This window comes from Bubalus bubalis, chromosome 5 (assembly GCF_019923935.1).
Source record: "Bubalus bubalis isolate 160015118507 breed Murrah chromosome 5, NDDB_SH_1, whole genome shotgun sequence".
Taxonomy (NCBI): Eukaryota; Metazoa; Chordata; class Mammalia; order Artiodactyla; family Bovidae; genus Bubalus; species Bubalus bubalis.
This window is the reverse complement of record NC_059161.1, coordinates 47213012-47234810: the sequence shown is the minus strand read 5'-3', so window position 1 is coordinate 47234810 and position 21799 is coordinate 47213012. Positions and strand designations below refer to the sequence as shown.

Here is a 21799-nt window from a genome sequence, read left to right as displayed (position 1 = left end):
AATAGCTTTCTTGAGCGATCATTAACTTACAGTGGTCTCCCAAAGTTTCCTAGGTGTCCCTCTCTGTCTATAGTCCTTTGCTGGGACTTGAATAAGTACCTGTGTATCTATCCTATTCTATCATTATCACCACCTTTAATTGGAGGAATTGCAAAGTCATAGAGCAAACGTTATAGTTTATGGTTGCACTTGAGTATGTAAGAAGGTCTGGGACTGTAATCTTTGTGAAGGTCAGTGGTCCTCCATACTATTGAGTCTTTAGATTTCCAGTATGACCTAAAGACTGTGCTTTGAGAAAGTGTTTCAGGAAGTGTAATCAGTGATCCATTAAATGGACTCTTCAGAATTGAAATATGTATGAATTAAAAGTTGTAGTATTTTTCATTTTATGAATAAGTTACAAGGCATTTTATATTACCGTAATTTTTCCCTAAAATGTTTAAGTGAGTAATTTTAGAGCATTGACATAAACAATATGCAATGTATGATTATTGTTTAGTTGATGTATTTTGATAATGAGTGGGGCTGATGATGGGTCTGGCTGATACCAGACCACCATACCTTCCTCCTGAGAAATATGTATGCAGGTCAAGCATCAACAGTTAAAACCAGACATGGAACAATGGACTAGTTCAAAATTGGTAAAGGAGTAAGTCAAGGCTGTATATTGTCACTCTGCTTATTTAACTTGTATGCAGAGTATATAATGAGAAATACCAGGGTTTATGAGAGGCACAGGATGGAATCAAGATTGCTGGGAGAAATATCAATAACCTCAGATAAGCAGATGACACCACCCTTCTGGTAGAAAGTGAAGAGGAACTAAAGAGCCTCTTGATGAAAGTGAAAGAGGAGAGTGACAAAGCTGGCTTAAAACTCAGCATTCAGAACATGAAGATCATGGCACCTTGGTCCCATCACTTCGTGGCAAATAGACGGAGAAACAGTGGAAACAGGAGAGACTTTATTTTATTGGGTTCCAAAATCACTGCAGAGGGTGACTGCAGCTATGAAATGAAAAGATGCTTGCTCCTTGGAAGAAAAACTATGACCAACCTAGACAGTGTATTTAAAAGCAGAGACGTTACTTTGCTGACAAAGGTCTGTCTAGTCAAAGCTATGGTGTTTCCAGTGGTCATGTATGGATGTGAGAGTTGGATCATAAAGAAAGTGAGCACTGAAGAATTGATGCTTTTGAACTGTGGTGTTGGAGAAGACTCTTGAGAGTCCCTTGGACTGCAAGGAGATCCAACCAGTCGATCCTAAAGGAAATCAATCCTGAATATTCATTGAAAGGACTGATGCTGAAGCTGAAGCTCCAATACTTTGGCTAGCTGATGTGAACAACTGACTCGTTGGAAAAGACCTTGCTCCTGGGAAGGGTTGAAGGCAGGAGGAGAAGGGGATGATAGAGGATGAGATGGTTTATGGCATCACCGACTTGATGGACATGAGTTTGAGTAAGCTCCGGGAGTTGGTGATGGACAGGAAAGCCTGGTGTGCTGCAGTCCATGAGGTCACAAAGAGTCGGACACAGCTGAGCAACTGAACTGAACTGAACTGATCACATCCATACACGACTACTGGAAAAACCATAGATTTGATTATACAGACTTTTGTCAGCAAAGTAATGAATGTCTCTGCTTTTTAATACACTATCTAGGTTTGTCGTAGCTTTTCTTCCAAGAAGTAAGCATCTTTTAATTTCATGGCTGCAGTCACTGTGCGTAGTGATTTTGAAGTCTAAGAAAGAAGTCTGTCACTGTTTCCATTGGTACCCTGCCTGTTTGCCATGAATCGATGGGACCAGATGCCATAATCTTCTTTTTGTGAACGTCGAGTTTTAAGCCAGCCTTTTCACTCTCTCCTTTCACCTTTACCAAGAGGCTCTTTAGTTCCACTTCGCTTTCTGCCATAAGGGTGGTATCATCTGCATATCTGAGGTTATTGATAATTCTCCTGGCAATCTTATTTCCAGCTTGTGCTCTATTCAGCCTGGCATTATGCATGATGTACTCTGCATATAAGTTAAATAAGCAGGGTAACAATATACACCTTGCTTGAAGTACTCGTTCCCAGTTTTGAACCAGTCCATTGTTCCATGTCCATTTCTAACTGTTGCTTCTTGACCTGCGTACATATTTCTCAGGAGGCAGGTTAGATGGCCTGGTATTCCCATCTCGTTAAGAATTTTCCATAGTTTGTTGTGATCCACACAGCCAAAGTCTTTCGCATAGTCAATGATGCAGAAGTAGATGTTTTTCTGTAATTCCCTTGATTTTTCTATGACCCAGTGGATGCTAGCAATTTGGTCTCTAGTTCCTCTGCCTTTTCTAAATCCCGCTTGTACATCTGGAAGTTTTTTTTCACATTCTGTTGAAGCCTGGCTTGAAGGATTTTGAGTGTTACCTTACTAGCATGTGAAATGAACGTGATTTTGTGGTAGTTTGGACATTCTTTGGCATTACCCTTCTTTGGGATTGAAATGAAAACTGACCTTTTCATTTCAATGGAATGAAATGAAAAGTCCTATGGCCACTGCTGAGTTTTCCAGATTTATATAAAATTTTATTTTATATAGTTATGTGCTTATTTGGGCTTCCCCGGTGGCTCTGGCAGTAGAGAATCCACCTGCAATTCAGGAGACCCAGGTTCAATCCCTGGGTTGGGAACATCCCCTGGAGAAGGGAATGGCAACCCACTCCAGTATTCTTGCCTGGGAAATCCCGTGGACCAAGGAGCCTGGTGGGCTACAGTCTATGGGTTCGCAAGAGTTGGACATGACTTAGCGACTAACACTTGACATATGAAATGCTGAAAACCATTTTGACAGAAAGTACACAGATGAATGCTTCCTTTGCTGGCTCAGTGGTAAAGAACCTGCCTGCCAATGCAGGAGATGCAGGTGTGATCCCTGGGTCAGCAAGATCCCTTGGAGAAGGAAATGGCAACCAACTCCCGTATTCTTGCCTGGGAAATTCCGTGGACAGAGGGTCCTGAGGGCTACAGTTCATGAGTCACAAAGAGTTGGACACAACTTGACAGCTGAGCTTGCATATTGCAGACAGATGAGTAGAAGACTAACAGCAACATCTGCATCAAGGAGTTAGGTGAATGGAAGATTTAAGAATCCACATAAATTGACCATATTAATATAATAAACTCAAAAGAGAGTAGGACTTAATAGTTTTCACTTTACAGAAAATTATTTGCTTATTTTGATGAAGTACATGGTTTCATGTATATGTAGACAAATTCATAACATACAAGATTTTTACTTTAACATAAAAGTCCACATTTTAAAGGATTTTCTTTTAATGTATAGATGTGTTTCTTATTGCAGAATGTTTCATTTCATTGTTTTGTGGTATAAAGTGAAAGTGAAAGTCACTCAGTTGTGTCCAACTCTTTGCGACCCCATGGACTCTACAGTCCATGGAATTCTCCAGGTTAGAATCCCGGAGTGGGTAGCCTTTCACTTCTCCAGGGAATCTTCCCAACCCAGGGATCAAACCCAGGTCTCCCGCATTGTAGGCGGATTCTTTACCAGCTGAGCCACAAGGTTTGCTGCTCATTAAATCGTAAGAGAATGGATCATTTCACAGGAAAAATATACTGTAAGTAGTAGTCTTTGATCATAAGAAAAAAGCTGTCATGTAGACACTATCCTTGTTTCCATTTTACACAAGAGGAAACTAAGGGACCCGGAGTAAGTAACTTGTCCAAGGTCATGCAGAAATAACTGTACAACAGGAGTGTCTGACTCTTAAGTTTATGCTCATAATGACATAGTCACATCCTCTAAGACAGTAGTTCTTGAAGCTCAGTCAACAGGCCTCTGGGAGTCCCTGAAACCATTTCAAGGGTCGTGAAGTCAAAACTGTTTTCTTAATATTATCAAAGCATTATTTGCTTTTTTTATTGTATGGACCTTTGAACTGATATGAAAAACAATGCTGGCTAAGGCTGCTGCTTCCTTAGTGAAGGCATTGGCATCCTACTGTGCTAATAGCAGTCATATTCTTCACTGCCGTGCACTGGAAAGTAAGAAAAACAAAGCCGGTTTCATTAAAGAATGTCCTTGATAAAGTGTTAAAAAGTATTAAGTCTAATAAATCTTGACCTTTGAATCACCATCTTTTTAATGTTCTGTGTGACTAAATGGAACTGCACATAAAGCACTTTTTTCTGTGTACCAAAGTGCCATGGTTGTCTCAAGAAAAGCATTTGTGTTATTGTTTGAGTTGTGAGCTGAACTAGCCAGTTGTTTCATAGGACACTATTTTTACTTGAAATAATGACTGGCAGACAAATTATGGTTTTGCAAACTTGAGTATTTGGTAGACAATATAAACCTGTCACTTGAAGGAAAATAACTAACAGTGTTTTTTGACAGGAAAATTAGGCTTGCAAGAGAAAATTCAAATTTTAGGAACTTGATTCTGCTGCTTCACAAGTGCCCAGAACTTAAAGACTTTTCTGATGAGATGAATGATGATATTAAATGAATGTGATATTTTTAAATAGTATAGTAAAATGTATCATCACTTGGAAGATCTGTGTAACTTAGGGAGCCAGTGTTTTTCAAGTGATCAATGTATGAAGTTACAAAATCCCTTCAAAGCAGAAAATGGATTCTCATGTTAAAATGTATGCAGTTTCAGATTCCGTATTGTAAATAACATTCAAGAAATTACCACCTGGGAAGTTTTGGTGTAGTATCAAAGAAAACCATCTTCATTTATTTGGAAAGATTATTAAAATAAATTTACCACTTCCCATTAGTTATCTGGAAATAAGTATGAAGCTAAGTTTTTAAGTATTTTAAGTTAAACAGATTGAATTCAGAGCAGATATGAAAATCTTCTATTAAATCAGACCTTAAAGATTTGGTTTTTAAAAATGTATAATGGTATTAGTCTCACTAATTTTGGGGAAAGTATAATTAGTCTTCATTAAAACGTTAGCTATTCTGTAAAATTGATTCATCAATAATTTTAAAATGAATTCATACCAGTTTCTCGGTTTTTATTTCTAATATGATAAATACTAATATATCTAATCCATGTAAACAAAATGTTCTTTAGGGGTTTTTTTTTTTTCTGAGTGTAGAAGAATCTCAAGGACAAAAAGTTTAGGAACTGCGGCTCTAGGAAAAATGTATTTAGAAAGTTGTTTTTCAGTCGCCATGAACTGCAGCACACCAGGCTTCTCTGTCCTCCACTGTCTCTTAGAGTTTGCTCAAACTCATGTCCATTGAGTAGGTGATGCTGTCTAATCATCTCATCCTCTGCAATCCCCTTCTCCTGTTGCCTTTAGTCTTTCCCAGCATCAGGTTCTTTTCCAAAGAGTCAGCTCTTTGCATCAGGTGGCCAAAGTATTGGAGTTTCAGCTTCAGTATCAGTCCTTCCAATGAATATTCAGAGTTGATTTCCTTTAGGATTGACTGGTTTGATCTCCTTGCAGTCCAAGGGACTCTAAAGAGTCTTTTCCAGCACCACAATTCAAAACCATCAATTCTTTGATGCTCAACTTTCTCTCTATGGTCCACCATCTGTATGGTGTATACCATACAGATATGGTACAGTAGTCATATCTGTACGTGACTACTGGAATAAACCATAGTTTTGACTATACGGACTTTTGTTGGCAAAGTGATGTCTCTGCTTTTTAATATGTTATCTAGGGCTTCCCTGGTGGCTCAGATGGTAAAAAATCTGCCTGCAGTACAAGAGACATAGGTTTTATCCCTTTTGGGGAAGATCCTCTGGAGGAGGGCAACCCCCTCCAGTATTCTTGTCTGGAGAATCCCATAGACAGAGGAGCCTGGTGGCCTTCAGTCCATGGGGTTGCAAAGAGTTGGATATGTCTGAGCGACTAAGCACAGCACAGGTTTGTCATAGCTTTCCTTCCAAGGAGCAAGCGTCTTTGAATTTCATGGACGTAATCACTGTCCACAGTGATTTTGGAGCCCAAGAAAATAAAATCTGTCACTGTTTCTACTTTTTCCCCTTCTGTTTGCTATGAAATGATTGGACCAGATGCCATAATGTTAGTTTTTTAATGTTAAGCTTCAAGCCAGCTTTTTCACTCTCCTCTTTCACCCTCATCAAGAGGCTTTTTGGTTCCTCCTCACTTTTTGCCGTTAGAGTGGTAAAAGTAGAGTACATAAATTACATACTTTTGAAAGAGCATTGAATGGTCTACACTGATAGTGAAGCAGTTTCTTTGTTGTCCCTTGTTAGCTCTTAATCAGTTATCAAATATATTCATTTAAATTGAGTCTGTCTTTCTCAAATCATTTGTAATTTAGATACTTATTTGTATAATATTGTAATATTGCTAGCATTTACTGAGGTTAACATTATACAAACGTGATCATTTACTTGAGAATTGTAGACCTTTATAAGCTATGCTCAAAGCCTTTCAGACATATGATAAATGTTATTAGTTGACTGGCTAATTGACTAATTTTTTTTTTAATTGACCTCTTATTGGAGTTTGTAGACTTACTTCTGAGAATATGTTAGATGTTTTTTCCCGGGATCTGTGGACTGTCTATTTATTTAGTCAGGTGTAAATGTTGAGTGCAGTTCTATTCCAAGGCCTACTTACAGGGTTTGGTGAATAGATACCGAAATTGAAAATATCTGAATGTATGCTTTTCTAAATCTCTCTCTTCAGGATGACGTAGCTTTCCCAAAGACTTAGAAGCTAAACAGAAAATGAGCTTAACATCCTGGTTTTTGGTGAGCAGTGGAGGCACTCGCCACAGGCTGCCACGAGAAATGATTTTTGTTGGAAGAGATGACTGTGAGCTCATGTTGCAGGTAATTGCATCCACCTTCTATGTCTACTCAAAACCTGAAATTGTTATGAAGTATTTTTCTTTGAACAGCAACACTGCTTTACTGTGAACTTTGAGCTTTCCAACTCTCCCTCTTTAAATTCTAGCTACTAGTTTAATTTTTTCCCTCTTGTACCATTTAAAAATAAGTTCTAAGTCTTGGAGATTATATATTAAAAAATGAGAACTTTGAGTAGAGAAGTTTATTTTTAAGAAGTTTAACATTATGCACTCTTAACACACAAGTAATAATTTTATCTCCATGTAAGTGTACTAATTCATAAAATTAGCATAGCATGAAGTAGAACTGAATTTTATTCATGGGTAGTTGATTGATACTGGAATTAATCTGTTTCTTTCAGAGATATTCATATTTATTCATTATATCTTCTAATAGTTTGAGCATGCAGATTGTTGGTATTTAAAACTGAATTATTTTTAAAGGTGCGTGCACGCTCAGTCGTGTCCCAACTCTTTGCAACCCCATAGACTGTAGCCCACCAGACTCCTCTGTCCATGGAAATTTTCCAGGCAAGAATACTGGAGTGGGTTGCCATTTACTTTTCCAAGGGATTTTCCCGATGCAGGAATCAAACCCATGTCTCTTAGGTCTCCTGCATTGGCAGGTAGATTCTTTACCACTGTGCCACTGGGAAGCCTCATTTTAAAGCAATTACTTTTAAAACACACTTTTAAGATATTTTTGAGCAAAGTAATTAGCAAAAATGATCCCCAAGTTTTTGAGAACTTTGTTAATTTAATAGGTCCTGACAGTCTAAAATAAAGTTTTATCCAATTGCTCTCCCCGCTTTTATTGATTAAAAACTGAACAAGTGCTTAGAATAGAGATGTTTATTGTGTTAGCCCAGTGGTTCTCAAATGGTATGATCTTGCCTTCTCTAACTTTTCCAAAAGATATCTGCAATATTTAGAGACATTTTGATTGTCATGCATGGTGGAGGATTGGAAGTGATTGCTACTGACATTCGGTAGGCAAAGGTCAAGCAGGTTTGCTAAACATCCTACGATATGTAAAGTACTTCTTCATACCTCCTCTGTTACTACCAGAACACATACAACAAATAATTATTCGCTCAAAAATATCAGTAGTGCCGAGACTGAGAAAACCTTCATTATCCCCAGAAAAGTCAGATTTGAATATATTTATATACATTTTTACTTTAAGAACTTACAGTTTTGAGACAGTAAAAGTAAAGCCACTATAGAGCTATATGAGTTACATGTTTAATGATACCTTAATTAAACAAATTCAGTGAGAAATAGAATAGTGCAAAGATTTTCTGGGCTCCTCAATGTGATGGAGTGGTGAGACTAGCAACTAAGAAGAAGGCAGTAATGATTCTGTTTGGATATAGGCCACTTGTAACTGAAACATATTTTAGGTTCAAACTGGGTAGAACTCATTCATTAGAGAGTGGAAGAGGTTGTTTCTGCGTGGCATTTGTCTTGAACCAGCATAGCAATATCTTAAGAAATATGGGAATGGCTGTTTAGGAACTTACAGGATAAATCTCTTCTTACACTTACAGGGAGATAAGATTAAAAGACATGACTGGTGAGGTGTCTGTGTCTTGGTTTACGTGTAACAAATGTAGGTTATCTGACAATTAGGTTGGAGGGAGGAAACTGAGAGTCCAAGGAGACCAAGATGCGATCCAGTATCAGAGAGGAAAGAGCTACACAGAGAAAGAACTCTGCAGAGAATTACCCTTGAGTATGTGATTGAGTGGAACTTCCCTGATGGCTCAGTGGGTAAAGAATCCGCCTGCAGTACAGGAGACACAGGAGACGTAGGTTCATTCCCTGGGTCAGGAAGATCCCCTGGAGGAAGAAATGGCAACCCACTCCAGTATTCTTGCCTCAGAAATTCCATGGACAGAGGAGCCTGGTAGACTGCACTCCAAAGGGTCACAAAGAATCAGACAGGACTGAGCAACTAAACACACACACATATGTGATTGAGTACGGATCAGCACACATGTGTGAAGAAACTCCCCAAGGGCAGGGGGAACAAAACTCAAAAAGATTATAGAGTTAACAGTAATTGGCACTAACAGGGTTAGAAATGATTCCTATTTCTAACAGCCAGATTGGAGATCCTCATAATTTACAGGGCATTGGTCTCTACCCCTCTGTATTGGGGAAATAATTAATGCTAGTCTGAGTTCTACTCTTATCTAAAAATATTAAAAACAAAAGGGTCACATTTTTTGAAAAAGTAATTTAGCTGTGTCTCAGAGCAAAGTTCAAGAATATTTATAGGAATATAGAAATATCTATCATCCAAAAAGGTAAAATTCCCAGTGTCTGGTAACCAGTAAAAAATTATCAGGCCTGTAAAGAATCAGGAAAATGGAACCCATAATAAAGATTGATTAAAGATTATTTAGACTTCCCTGGTGGCTCACACGGTAGAGTGTCTTGCTTATAATGCGGGAGACCTGGGTTCGATCCTTGGGTCGGGAATCTGGAGAAGGGAATGGCAACCCACTCCAGTAATCTTGCCTGAAAAATCCCATGGATGGAGGACAGTCCATGGGGTCACAAAGAGTTGGACACGACTGAGCGACTTCACTTTCACTTTCAAAGATTATTTGTTTCTGAATAGTTTGGCAAAGTTGGCAAAATTTAAAAATGGCAAAGCAACCTTCAAAAAGAAGAATAAAGTTGAATGGCTCACACTTCTCAAATTCTAAATTTATTATAAAGCTAGCAATACTGGAATAAGGGTAGACATATAGACAAGTGGAACAGAATGGAGAGTTCAGAAATAAGCCCATATACCTATGGCTGTTATGTTTTGAATTGTGTTCCCCCAAAAGGTGTATGAAAGTCTTAATACCCCATACTTATGAATGTGACCTTATTTGGAAACAGGGTCTTGGAGGATATAGTCAAGTTAAGATGGAGTTATTAGGGTGGATTCTAAGCCAGTATAACTTGTGTCATCAGATGAGGAAAAGACAGACCCAGAGAGAAGACAGCCATGTAAAAATAGAAGCAGAGATTGGAGTTATGCTGCCAGAAAGAAGCTCAGGAAACATGGGTTATGAGAAACTGGAAGAGACAAGGGAAGATTCTTCCCTAAAAGTTTTAGAGGAAACACAGTCCTACCAACTCCTTGAATTTGGACTTCCGGAGTCCAGAACTTTGAGAGAAGGAACGTATTGTTTTTAACTGATTTTACCACCCAATTTATGGTACTTTGTTGTGGCAGCCCTAGGACACTGCTGCATTAGGTTTTTGAGAAGGGAGCCAAGTCCGTTCAGTAAAGAATGGTCTTTCCAACAGATAAAATTGGGACAACTGTACTTCCACATAAAAATAAAGTGAGTTTGGTCCCCTACTTCACAACATATATAAAAATTAACTCAAAATGGATCAATGACCTGAATGTAAAAGCTAAAGCCATAAAACCCTTAGAATAAATCATAGGGATAAATCTTAATGACCTTGGATTTGGCAGTAGATTCGTGATTGATGATACCAGTCGCACAAACAGAGAAAGCAGAAAGTAGGTAAATTTGACTTCATCAAAATGAAAACCTTGTGCATCTTAGGATACTATCAAGAGTGAAAGGACAACTCATAGAATGGGAGAAAATATTTATAAAAACATATATCTTATAAGAGTTTAATATCCAAAGTATGTGAAGAACTCCTACAACTCAACAACAGATCACAAATATCCCCCTTTAAAAAAATGGACAGAAGACTGGATACATTTCTCCAAAGAAGATATAAATATGGCTGATAAGCATGTGAAAGATGCTCAACACCATTTGTCATTAAAAAAAGCAAATCAAGGGACTTCTCTGGTGGTCAGTGGTTAAGAGCCCACCTTGTAATGCATGGGACAGGAGTTTGATCCCTAGTCCATGGTGACTCCACAAGCCATGGGGCAGCCGAGCCCATGTGCTGCAATGACTGAGCCTGTGCCCTGGAGTCCCCACCCACACCTGTTGAGCACATGCACCAGAACCACTGAAGCCCATGTTCCCTAGAGCCTGTGTTCCACAGGAGGACCCACTGCAGAGAGAATCCCACGCACCAGAGCTAGAGAGTAGCCCTGCTTTCCACAACTAGAGAAGGCCCGAGTACAGCAACAAAGACCCAGTGTAGCCAAAAAAAAAAGAAAAAAAAAAAAAGTATATATTCTAGACAAGAAATATCTAGAACAAGCAATATCTAGAAATATCTAGTACAAGCAAATATCTAGAACCATCATCATAGAGATGCAGAGTAGATTAGTGATTACCAGTGGCTGGGGGAAGGAGACTTGGGAGTTACCGCTTTACAGTAACAGAGTTCTGTTTGGGTGATGAAAGGTTTTAGAAACCAGTATCATGCAACAGTGATGTTTGTACAACATTGTAAATTTAATTAATGCCACTGAATCATACTCTTAAAAGGTTTAAAATGATAAACGATATGTTATATATGTTTTACCACAGTAAATAAATGAAATCAGTGGCAACAAAATTTTAAAATATCTTTGATTTGATTCAGGTATTATAATTGAAACAATGCCTTTATAACAAATTTAAAACAAAATCAATATTTTTTAAAGAACTGAAAGCAATTTTACCAGTATAAGAAGTCAAAAATCAACATTTTTATTTAAAGTTCATCAATGTGTCTAATGTGGACACCTCTTCTACTTATGGTTATTTTGTAAATTTATGCTTTGTTTTAAAACTAAAATATAAAGTTGATGAGGAAACTCAATGATCAAGTGAGAAAAAAACCAGTTTTTACCTATTCTTCAGACTCCACCTCTAAAGATACTTATGCTCTTTATCTGATTGGAGCATACTTCTTATAGCACTGCACTAGACACAGTGTATTCTCTGAAAAAAGCCCATGATTTGATCAGCATAATGGTTATCTGGTAATCAGAATCAGTTCTATAAATTAATGGAACTTCTTAGTACAGAGAGACACATCTTGTGTATGAAAGTAAGAACAAGTATTTTTACAAATTGTGTTTAGTTTTTAAGTGGTTTAATCTTTCATAGTATATTAGTAAAATAAATGGATTATTTGAAACATTATTCTTTTTATATTATTTCTGAAAAGTGAACTAAGCTCATGTATGGCTTATACTTTTGAAAAGTGAATACTTGGAAGTATAAAAATATGAACTATATTTGTTTTGAAAAATGAGAGCTCTTAAGTTGATGAAGTTATGTTTTCATCTTAAGATGTTACATAGATTAAATGGTTCTGCATTGGTTAGATCAGTTGGTTTGATAATTGAAATTGTTAGAAATAAAAGTAGTACTATTTTATTGCTTTTTAATGATTAAATAAAAGATCTTTTAAGATTTTGTTAGCCTAATTAGCATTTATGGTTTAAAAACCCTTTATTTTTAACCTACAGGAAATAACTGGTTAGTTGCTAGCTTTTAGAATCTCTGCTAGATAGTTTTCAGCAGTTTCTTACCTGTAATTAGATTTACTGGCAACAATACTTTGATGACAATGTAGCTTAAAACCTACTGCAAAAAGGGAACAAATGATCCCATGAGGTCATATGATCTGTTTGATTACAGTTAATTTTTGTTGTTGTTGTTGTTGTTAATTGTGACCAAAATAAATGTTTGGTTGGGTTTTTTGGGGCGGGGGGTGGGTAGGTTTCATCTCACTCCGAAAAAGGTAGTGTAAAGAATGTGGTCCTTGAGAAGAAAATGTGCTTGGATATTAATGAGTAGGTGATTTTGAAATTAAGAATTCTCTTTCTACCACTTAATCTTGGAAGACTTTAACAAATTAATTTGCTGTGCTTGTTTGTCTTGAAGGATGATTATACTATGTTCCCTAAGACATGTTATGTAAAACAAATCTTAAAGAGCCATGAATGCAAGGTATAAAGTATAATTAAGGATAAAGATTATATTTGCTTTGCTTTGAGTGACAGACAGTATTACTGTTAAAAGCACCATGCTGTTGAATAACACTTTCTCTTGTTATCATTATTCATTTATGTTGTTTCAGTTGTTCCTCAACAATTTTTGAAAGATACAATTACCTCCACTTTGCAAATGATAAAATTAAGATTTAGAAAGGTTTAGTGACTGGGTTTTATTATAATATATTGGATTCCTCTGTATGCAAATGATTGCCTTTTGAAAAGAGTTTTCAAAATTCTGATTTTTATATTCATAAAATTTTTTAATTGCTCCAAATGAATGAATTTTTCTCTATTTGGAGAATCATCATCATATTAATTAGACATTTTTTTCCATACATAATAGTAAATATAATAAAATTATATTTGATTCATTATTTAATAATTTTGTATGATGTATTAATGATGGAGTATGTTTTGAAGCTCATAGGTTACTAATTTTCATCTATTCTTTGGAGCAAAGGATAGCAAAGGATAAATCACTATTACTGTGATTGTAAAAATGCAACTGAATGTTTAAAGAATCTGTCAACTACAGTACCTTTTAAATTTTTTAAGTGATGGTGACATACAGTGGCAGTCTTTCCTCTTTGTAGTTTTTTCTTAGCTTGTTTTCCATGTATTTCTCTGTCTTTTTTGCCGTCTTAGATTTTAGTGAGAAAAATAATAATGTTGATCAATAGCTGTTTCGTACCCAAAGCATGTATGACATATATCAAGTAGTCATTTGTACCATTTCGTATGCTAGTTTTTAGTTACAGATTAGTCAGTGTGAGTCTTGGATGCTTTCTTGTTGTGCCTGGCCTGAAATTGTTTTTTATGTTTTGACTTTATTCAGTGGCAGGCTTTTTCTTGTTTGTTTATTGCAGGAAAGGAAGTATTTCTTTTTAAGAAAAGTATTATTGCTTTGCTTTGATACTCTTATTTTCCAAATTTTTCTAGTTTTATAATTATCTGAGAGACAGAATTGGTTTGGTTTGGTTTAGTTCTGTTGTTTCAAGCCATCTTGTTTGTCAGCTTCTTAAAATTTGGCCTGAACTTTGTAACTTCTGTACTTTTTTAATTTTATATATGAGAAAACTTTTCTACCTCCATCATTTATGAAATGAGATTGGCCGTATACCATGGATTTTCTTTCCATCAAACCTTTTTAAACATATGCTAGGTAGGCCCTGTGCTGCACGCTGCTGCTTCCCTGGTGGTTCAGACGGTAAAGAATCAGGCGACCTGGGTTCAATCCCTGAGTCGGAAAGATCCCCTGGAGAAGAGAGTGGCAACCTACTCTAGTATTATTGCCTGAAGAATCCCGTAGACAGGAGCCTGGAAGGCTACAATCCTTGTGGTCGCACATAGTCGGATATGACTGAAGCCGACTTAGCACACATGCTGAACGCTGAGGTATCACTGTGTATACAGTTGGGGTCTCTGTCCTTAGGGTGTAGCTCTAGTAGAAGGAGATGTTTATATAAATAAGTAAGTATAACACAAGACAATGATGGGAGTTGGTGTGGGGTACACAAAAAAGAGATTGGTCACTTCTGCCTGTGAGAAAATGTGGGAATGAGGAATCTGGAAAGACTTCTAGAGGAGATGGCTTGAGCTGAATTATCTTAAAAGATGAATAAGTGGTTTCTGGAAAGTTAGAATGTGGTTGAGTGTGTGGTATTGAAGATAGAATGGCATTCAGTATCTGTTTTTAATAGTTCCTTGTAGTTTGTATGTAGGATGTGAACACAAGCATTTAGAGAGAGTACGACTTAGGCATTAAAGCCACCAGATCTTGGCAGGCCCTGTGTACTGTATAAAAGATTTGGTGTATTTTAACTTAGCCAGTAAGAGGCTTGAGGAGTTTTCAAGCAGGGCAGTTTTGCCTTTACAAATGTCTCCCATGTGTTTAGTCATCATGAAAAAAAACTATAAGCTAGGTGAACCTTTTGATAGAGTGATTAATATGAAGATGAGTAGTTTTACCAAGGTTCCATAATTGGCAGCTGGCTGGACCAGTTCTTTTTGACTCCAGAATCTGTACTTTAAACCAGGGGTCCTCAACTCCCAGACCACAGACCACTACCAGTCCATGGCCTTCTAGGAACCTGGCCACACAGCAGGAGGTGAGTGGCAGGCCAGCGCACCTTTATCCGTATTTAGAGGTGCTTCCTATCGCTTGTGTTACCAACTGAGCTCCACCTACTGTCAGATCAGTGGCAGCATTAGATTCTTACAGGAGCTGGAACCCTCCTGTGAACTGTGCGAGTGAGGGATCTATAATAGATTGTGTTCTCCTTTTGAAAATCTAATGCCTGATCATCTGGTGGAACCCAGGCAGTGATGCTAGCTCTAGCTCCAGTGGGGAGTGGCTGCAAATACAGATTAACATTAACACAAGAAATGAGTGCCCTTGGATCGTCCTGAAACCACACTCTGCCTCCGGTCATGGAAAAACTATCTTTCATAAAACCAGTTCCTGGTGCCAGAAAAGTTGGGGACTGCTGCTTTAAACCACTAGGATTGGAGATCAGAATTGATATAAGCAGTTAGACTTAATGACTTCCAAACTCTGTACATCAGTTCAGTTCAGTTGCTCAGTTTTGTCTGACTCTTTGCAACCCCATGGACTGCAGCATGCCAGGCTTCCCTCTCCATCACCAACTCCCGGACCCCACTCAAACTTACGTCCATTGCGTCAGTGACATGTACATGCTGGACTGAAAACTGAAAATGATACCTCCTCCCCATTTTGGATGGTTCCTTTGCTTTTAGTATACCAAGGATAACATAATAACCCAGTAGTAAATGGTTGTTGAGTTCATATCCAGTGGTTCTCAGATTATTTCTTCATGTGGCTATACTGTTACTTCCTTTGGGTGCAAATTTCCAAAGGCTTATAGTTCATCTCTGAGCCACTTTCATCTATAGATAACTCACTAAGCTCTAAGAGAAAGAGTGTGTGTGTGTACTTTAAAAGAGACTCAAGAGCAATTTTCAGAAATCTGTTTGCCATTCTAATTCCTTTTTTTTTTTTAACTTTCTCTTTCTCTCTCAAAGCTCTCCCATGAGTTTTAGAGCCCATATTCTAAGTGAGGATAATTTTATATTCAGGAACATATCACATGAAAGATGAAAAGCCTTGTATGGTAATTTTTCTTGCAATGAGGTACATAACACATGAAGTTATCATTCACATGATTTCCATATAAGAGTTTCATATTATTTTTAAAAAAGTATTGTAATTTGATACATTCAACAAAGTCAGCTGATTTAAATTCTCAAAAGTAGAACATGTGACTTTGGTAGAAAAGAATGTCTTAAAATTGTGGCAGCTTTCCTCTTTAAAAAGTGATGCCAAATTTCTATTGGATAGTAACAGTTTAAATCTCATTTAATCTAGTTTTACTTTGGTATTTTCCTATATTTACAATCTTATTAAAGTATTTAGCCAAAAATCATTGTTTTGGTTATTTATTCTGGCATTTTCTTGCATGTTTGTTTTTTTTTTTAACTTAAAATTTTTTCTTTCAGTCTCGTAGTGTGGATAAGCAACATGCTGTAATCAATTATGATGCCTCTACTGATGAACATTTGGTGAAAGATTTAGGCAGTCTAAATGGGGTAAGTTAAGAGTTTTCTTTTTGTCTTATTTGACTTTTTGTTTAATATTGTAAGAAAACAGATAAAAACACAAAATCTTGTTTGTGTTTTATTTCCTTTTCTTTAGTGTGCACCTACTTTTAAGTGCTTACTAGGTACATAGCACTTTGAGGACCTTATGCTAGAATATGAATGTGGCTTACGTTCCCAAGAAACCCTCTTGGTGGTTAATACTTAAAGGAATTCAGATGGTTGTTGGTTGTTATTATCTAATGGTTAAAGAAAAAAAAAAGGCTTCTTTAAGGAAGTAAGAGGAGGCCTTGTCTTTACTGAATGACTTGAATTTATATGTGAGAAAAGAGTGGTAAGTCATGACAGTAAGAATTCAGAAAAGCAGTCTTTGAGAGACATAACTGTCATGCGTGTGGGTTAACTTTGGGCAAAAAAAAAAAAAAGATGCAAATATGGTTTGGTGTTAGATCGTTGAAGAATCTTCTAAATTAGAGTACAAAGGAGTGAAACACGTTCATTTACCTTAACAAATGTGGTGTGTTGTCTAAACTCTAGTGTCTGTTGTTGCTTCTTTGGAGTCCTACATTGAAAATTTTTGTGTTATTACAGTGAATTTTTTCCCCTAATTCTTCAATTGATTTTTCTACATTGGCAGAATGTAAGTAGCTGCAGTGTAAGAGAATGCTGACATGTTGAATAATTTATCTTATTTCTTCTCAGTTTTCTCATGGCTTTGCTAACAAAAATAAAATGTTGTTGCGATCTGTGCTTTGAAATTCTTTAAAAGAATTTCACAGAATTAAATGTGTCTAGGCAATGGCAACCCACTCCAGTACTCTTGCCTGGAAAATCCCATGGACAGAGGAGCCTGGTAGGCTGCAGTCCATGGGGTCTCTAGGAGTCGGACACGACTGAGGGACTTCACTTTCACTTTTCACTTTCATGCATTGGAGAAGGAAATGGCAACCCACTCCAGTGTTCTTGCCTGGAGAATCCCAGGGACAGGGGAGCCTGGTGGGCTGCCGTCTATGGAGTCGCACAGAGTCGGACATGACTGAAGCAACTTAGCAGCAGCAACAACTACTTTGTTGTTATTGTTTGTCTTTCTCGGTCTATAAGCTGCAAAAGGGTAAGAATTTTTGCATACATATTCATAAAGGATATTCATAAATTATATTAAAAATATGTTCTGTTTTGATGGCGTCTTTGTCTTTTTTTGGTATCAGGATAGACTGGCCTCAGGATGAACTGGGAAGTGTTCCCTTTTTTTTCCATAATTTTGGAGGAGTTTGAGAAGGATTGGTGTTAATTTGGTAGAATTCACTGTTGAAATTATCTGGTACTAGTCTTCTCTTCGGAGAAGGCAATGGGACCCCACTCCAGTACTCTTGCCCGGAAAATCCCATGGGCGGAGGAGCCTGGTAGGCTGCAGTCCATGGGGTCGCTAAGAGTCGGACACAACTGAGCGACTTCACTTTCACTTTTCACTTTCATGCATTGAAGAAGGAAATGGCAAGCCACTCCAGTGTTCTTGCTTGGAGAATCCCAGGGACGGGGGGGCCTGGTGGGCTGCCGTCTCTGGGGTTGCACAGAGTTGGACACGACTGAAGCAACTTAGCAGCAGCAGCAGCAGCATACTTCTTCTAACTGGTACTGAAGTAAAGCTCTCACTGTTTGCAGATGACATGATCCTCTACATAGAAAACCCCAAGACTCCACCAGAAAATTACTAGAACTAATCAATGACTATAGTAAAGTTGCAGGATATAAAATCAACACCCAGAAATCCCTTGCATTCCTATACACTAATAATGAGAAAACAGAAAGAGAAATTAAGGAAACAATTCCATTCACCATTGCAACGGAAAGAATAAAATACTTAGGAATATATCTACCTAAAGAATCTAAAGACCTATATATAGAAACTATAAAACACTGGTGAAAGAAATCAAAGAGGACACTAACAGATGGAGAAATATACCATGTTCATGGATTGGAAGAATCAATATAGTGAAAATGAGTATACTACCCAAAGCAATCTATAGATTCAATGCAATCCCTATCAAGCTACCAACAGCATTCTTCACAGAGCTAGAACAAATAATTTCACAATTTGTATGGAAAAACAGAAAACCTCGAATAGCCAAAGCGATCTTGAGAAAGAAGAATGGAACTGGAGGAATCAACCTACCTGACTTCAGGCTCTACTACAAAGCCACAGTTATCAAGACAGTATGGTACTGGCACAAAGACAGAAATATAGATCAGTGGAACAAAATAGAAAGCCCAGAGATAAATCCACGCACATATGGACACCTTATCTTTGACAAAGGAGGCAAGAATATACAATGGATTAAAGACAATCTCTTTAACAAGTGGTGCTGGGAACTCTGGTCAACCACTTGTAAAAGAATGAAACTAGAACACTTTCTAACACCATACACAAAAATAAACTCAAAATGGATTAAAGATCTAAACGTAAGACCAGAAACTATAAAACTCCTAGAGGAGAACATAGGCAAAACACTCTCCGACATACATCACAGCAGGATCCTCTATGACCCACCTCCAAGAATATTGGAAATAAAAGCAAAAATAAACAAATGGGACCTAATTAACCTTAAAAGCTTCTGCACATCAAAGGAAACTATTAGCAAGGTGAAAAGACAGCCTTCAGAATGGGAGAAGATAATAGCAAATGAAGCAACTGACAAACAACTAATCTCGAGAATATACAAGCAACTCCTACAGCTCAACTCCAGAAAAATAAATGACCCAATCAAAAAATGGGCCAAAGAACTAAATAGACATTTCTCCAAAGAAGACATACAGATGGCTAATAAACACATGAAAAGATGCTCAACATCACTCATTATCAGAGAAATGCAAATCAAAACCACTATGAGGTACCATTTCACACCAGTTAGAATGGCTGCGATCCAAAAGTCTACAAGTAATAAATGCTGGAGAGGGTGTGGAGAAAAGGGAACCCTCTTACACTGTTGGTGGGAATGCAAACTAGTACAGCCACTATGGAGAACAGTGTGGAGATTTCTTAAAAAACTGGAAATAGACCTGCCTTATGATCCAGCAATCCCACTGCTGGGCATACACACTGAGGAAACCAGAAGGGAAAGAGACACGTGTACCCCAATGTTCATTGCAGCACTGTTTATAATAGCCAGGACATGGAAGCAACCTAGATGTCCATCAGCAGATGAATGGATAAGAAAGCTGTGGTACATATACACAATGGAGTATTATTCAGCCATTAAAAAGAATACATTTGAATCAGTTCTAATGAGGTGGATGAAACTGGAGCCTATTATACAGAGTGAAGTAAGCCAGAAAGAAAAACACCAATACAGTATACTAACGCATATATATGGAATTTAGAAACATGGTAACAATAACCCTGTGTACGAGACAGCAAAAGAGACACTGATGTATAGAACAGTCTTATGGACTCTGTGAGAGAGGGAGAGGGTGGGAAGATTTGGGAGAATGGCATTGAAACATGTAAAATATCATGTATGAAACGAGTTGCCAGTCCAGGTTCGATGCACGATACTGGATGCTTGGGGCTGGTGCACTGGGACGACCCAGAGGGATGGAATGGGGAGGGAGGAGGGAGGAGGGTTCAGGATGGGGAACACATGTATACCTGTGGCAGATTCATTTTGATATTTGGCAAAACTAATACAGTTATGTAAAATTTAAAAATAAAATCTAAAAAAAAACAAATATAAAAAAAAATAATTATTGATATATATAAAAAATATATGTATACCATTAAACATTATGTGAAAAAACATGCAGAAATTTGGCAAATATGGTAATTTTTTTTTTTTCTTTTCTGAATTGGCCTGCTCCTGAAGGACATTTATGTTTATTCATTGAGATACATTTTTGGAAGCATGTTTTTCTCTTAGTTTTATTCATCCCTTTCTTTGTTTCCTCTGACACATAATTAAGTTTTAATTCCTCATGTTTGAACTGAAACACCACATATTCAGCATCACCCGCTTTTCCAGATTTATGCTCCATCACATTTTCCTTACCATGCCTCCAAAAAAGTAGTTTTCCTATGATGCTGTCTCCTTCTGCAAATAATCTGTTAGATTTTCTGCAGCCTAGTCATTCTTGCATGTGCCTTGTCATATGTCATACTTTTTTTTTTTTAATTGGAGGCTAATTACTTTACATTATTGTGGTGGTTTTTGCCATACGTTCCACATCCTCCTGAAGGCAGAAAAAAAAAGGTATTGAAGAATATTAACTCGTTGATGTAGTTAACATGTTGAATGATTAAGATAGAGGAAATAGGCAGATAAAATAGAAATTGTTCTAACGTGGGGCATGTAAGTACGCAATTTGGATTCTGAGGTGCTGTTTCCTTGTCCACACCTACAGACTTCTGTTTTAATCTCTGTCTCAGGTGCTTTATCAGCCTTGCTAATGCAAGGTTTAATAATCTGCTTGTGAATCTGCTTGTGAATATCTGCCACCGTGTTAGACTTTGTGTTCTTCTGAACAAACAGTTCCTGGGCCTTTTGCTTCGGTAAACACACCACAGTGCCTGAACCCAGTGAATCTTTTTGAATGGAATTGAATGAATTTTCTGTAGAAAGACTTTATAGAGAAATTTTTAATCCACTTCCATATGTGGAATGTTTTAAAAATGTTATAGTCTGCTTTTAAAACTAGAAAATTTAATCTTGATCACAGCACTCATCTTAGGTGTCTTTACATTATATCTTGGAAAATAATAAGTGAGAATTAACATTCGTGTTTTAGTCTTTTAAAACATTGTGACCAAATATAAAAATTATGGATGTAGGTTATAAAAAATCAGGTGAAATATTAACTTCTAAGTTTATCAGAGCTGACCTTTCTTGTAATTTGATTGTACTCAATAATTTTCTGAAATACAGTAACTCAGAGAGAGTAACATCTTCATTTTGAACTTGAAATCAGGACCTAGATTTGAATCTCAGTCTGTAACTTACGAGCATGATAACATTGAACAAATTACTTAAACCCTCTGAAATTCCATTTCCTCATATATATTCATAGTTGTGCAAATACAATGAGTTGTGGTTCATGGGGTCACAAAGAGTCAGACACGACTGAGCAACTGAACTGAATGAGTTGAAGTTTATGAATGTGAAGACTCAACACAAAATTTAGTTACCTGACTTCATTTTTAGAATAGTGAAACCATAATTCTTGCTTTATAGTAGTGTTGTAAGGATTAAATGTGACAATATATGTGAGTGTCTGTCTGTTACAGAACTTTAAAATGTTACACAAATAATAAATGCACTGTTACCCAAATGAATAGCCTAGGAAATATGCCAGAATGGACTCTGGTAGCCAAAGTCTGTGAACTACCAGCTGTCATGCATTTTATTCATAGA

General features: G+C 37.1%; 1 protein-coding gene across 12 annotated transcripts in view; it reads left to right on the top strand.

Moving 5' to 3' along the window:
• CEP170 (centrosomal protein 170) overlaps positions 1–21799 on the top strand; it is a 137601-nt gene that overhangs the window by 33200 nt on the left and 82602 nt on the right. For all 12 annotated transcript variants that reach the window (XM_025287253.3, XM_025287252.3, XM_025287251.3 and 9 more), the window contains exons 2-3: positions 6685–6830; positions 16299–16388. In XM_025287253.3, the coding sequence (XP_025143038.3) occupies positions 6726–6830; positions 16299–16388 (195 nt within the window). In that variant the 5' untranslated portion in view covers positions 6685–6725. The remainder of the gene's footprint in view (positions 1–6684; positions 6831–16298; positions 16389–21799) is intronic.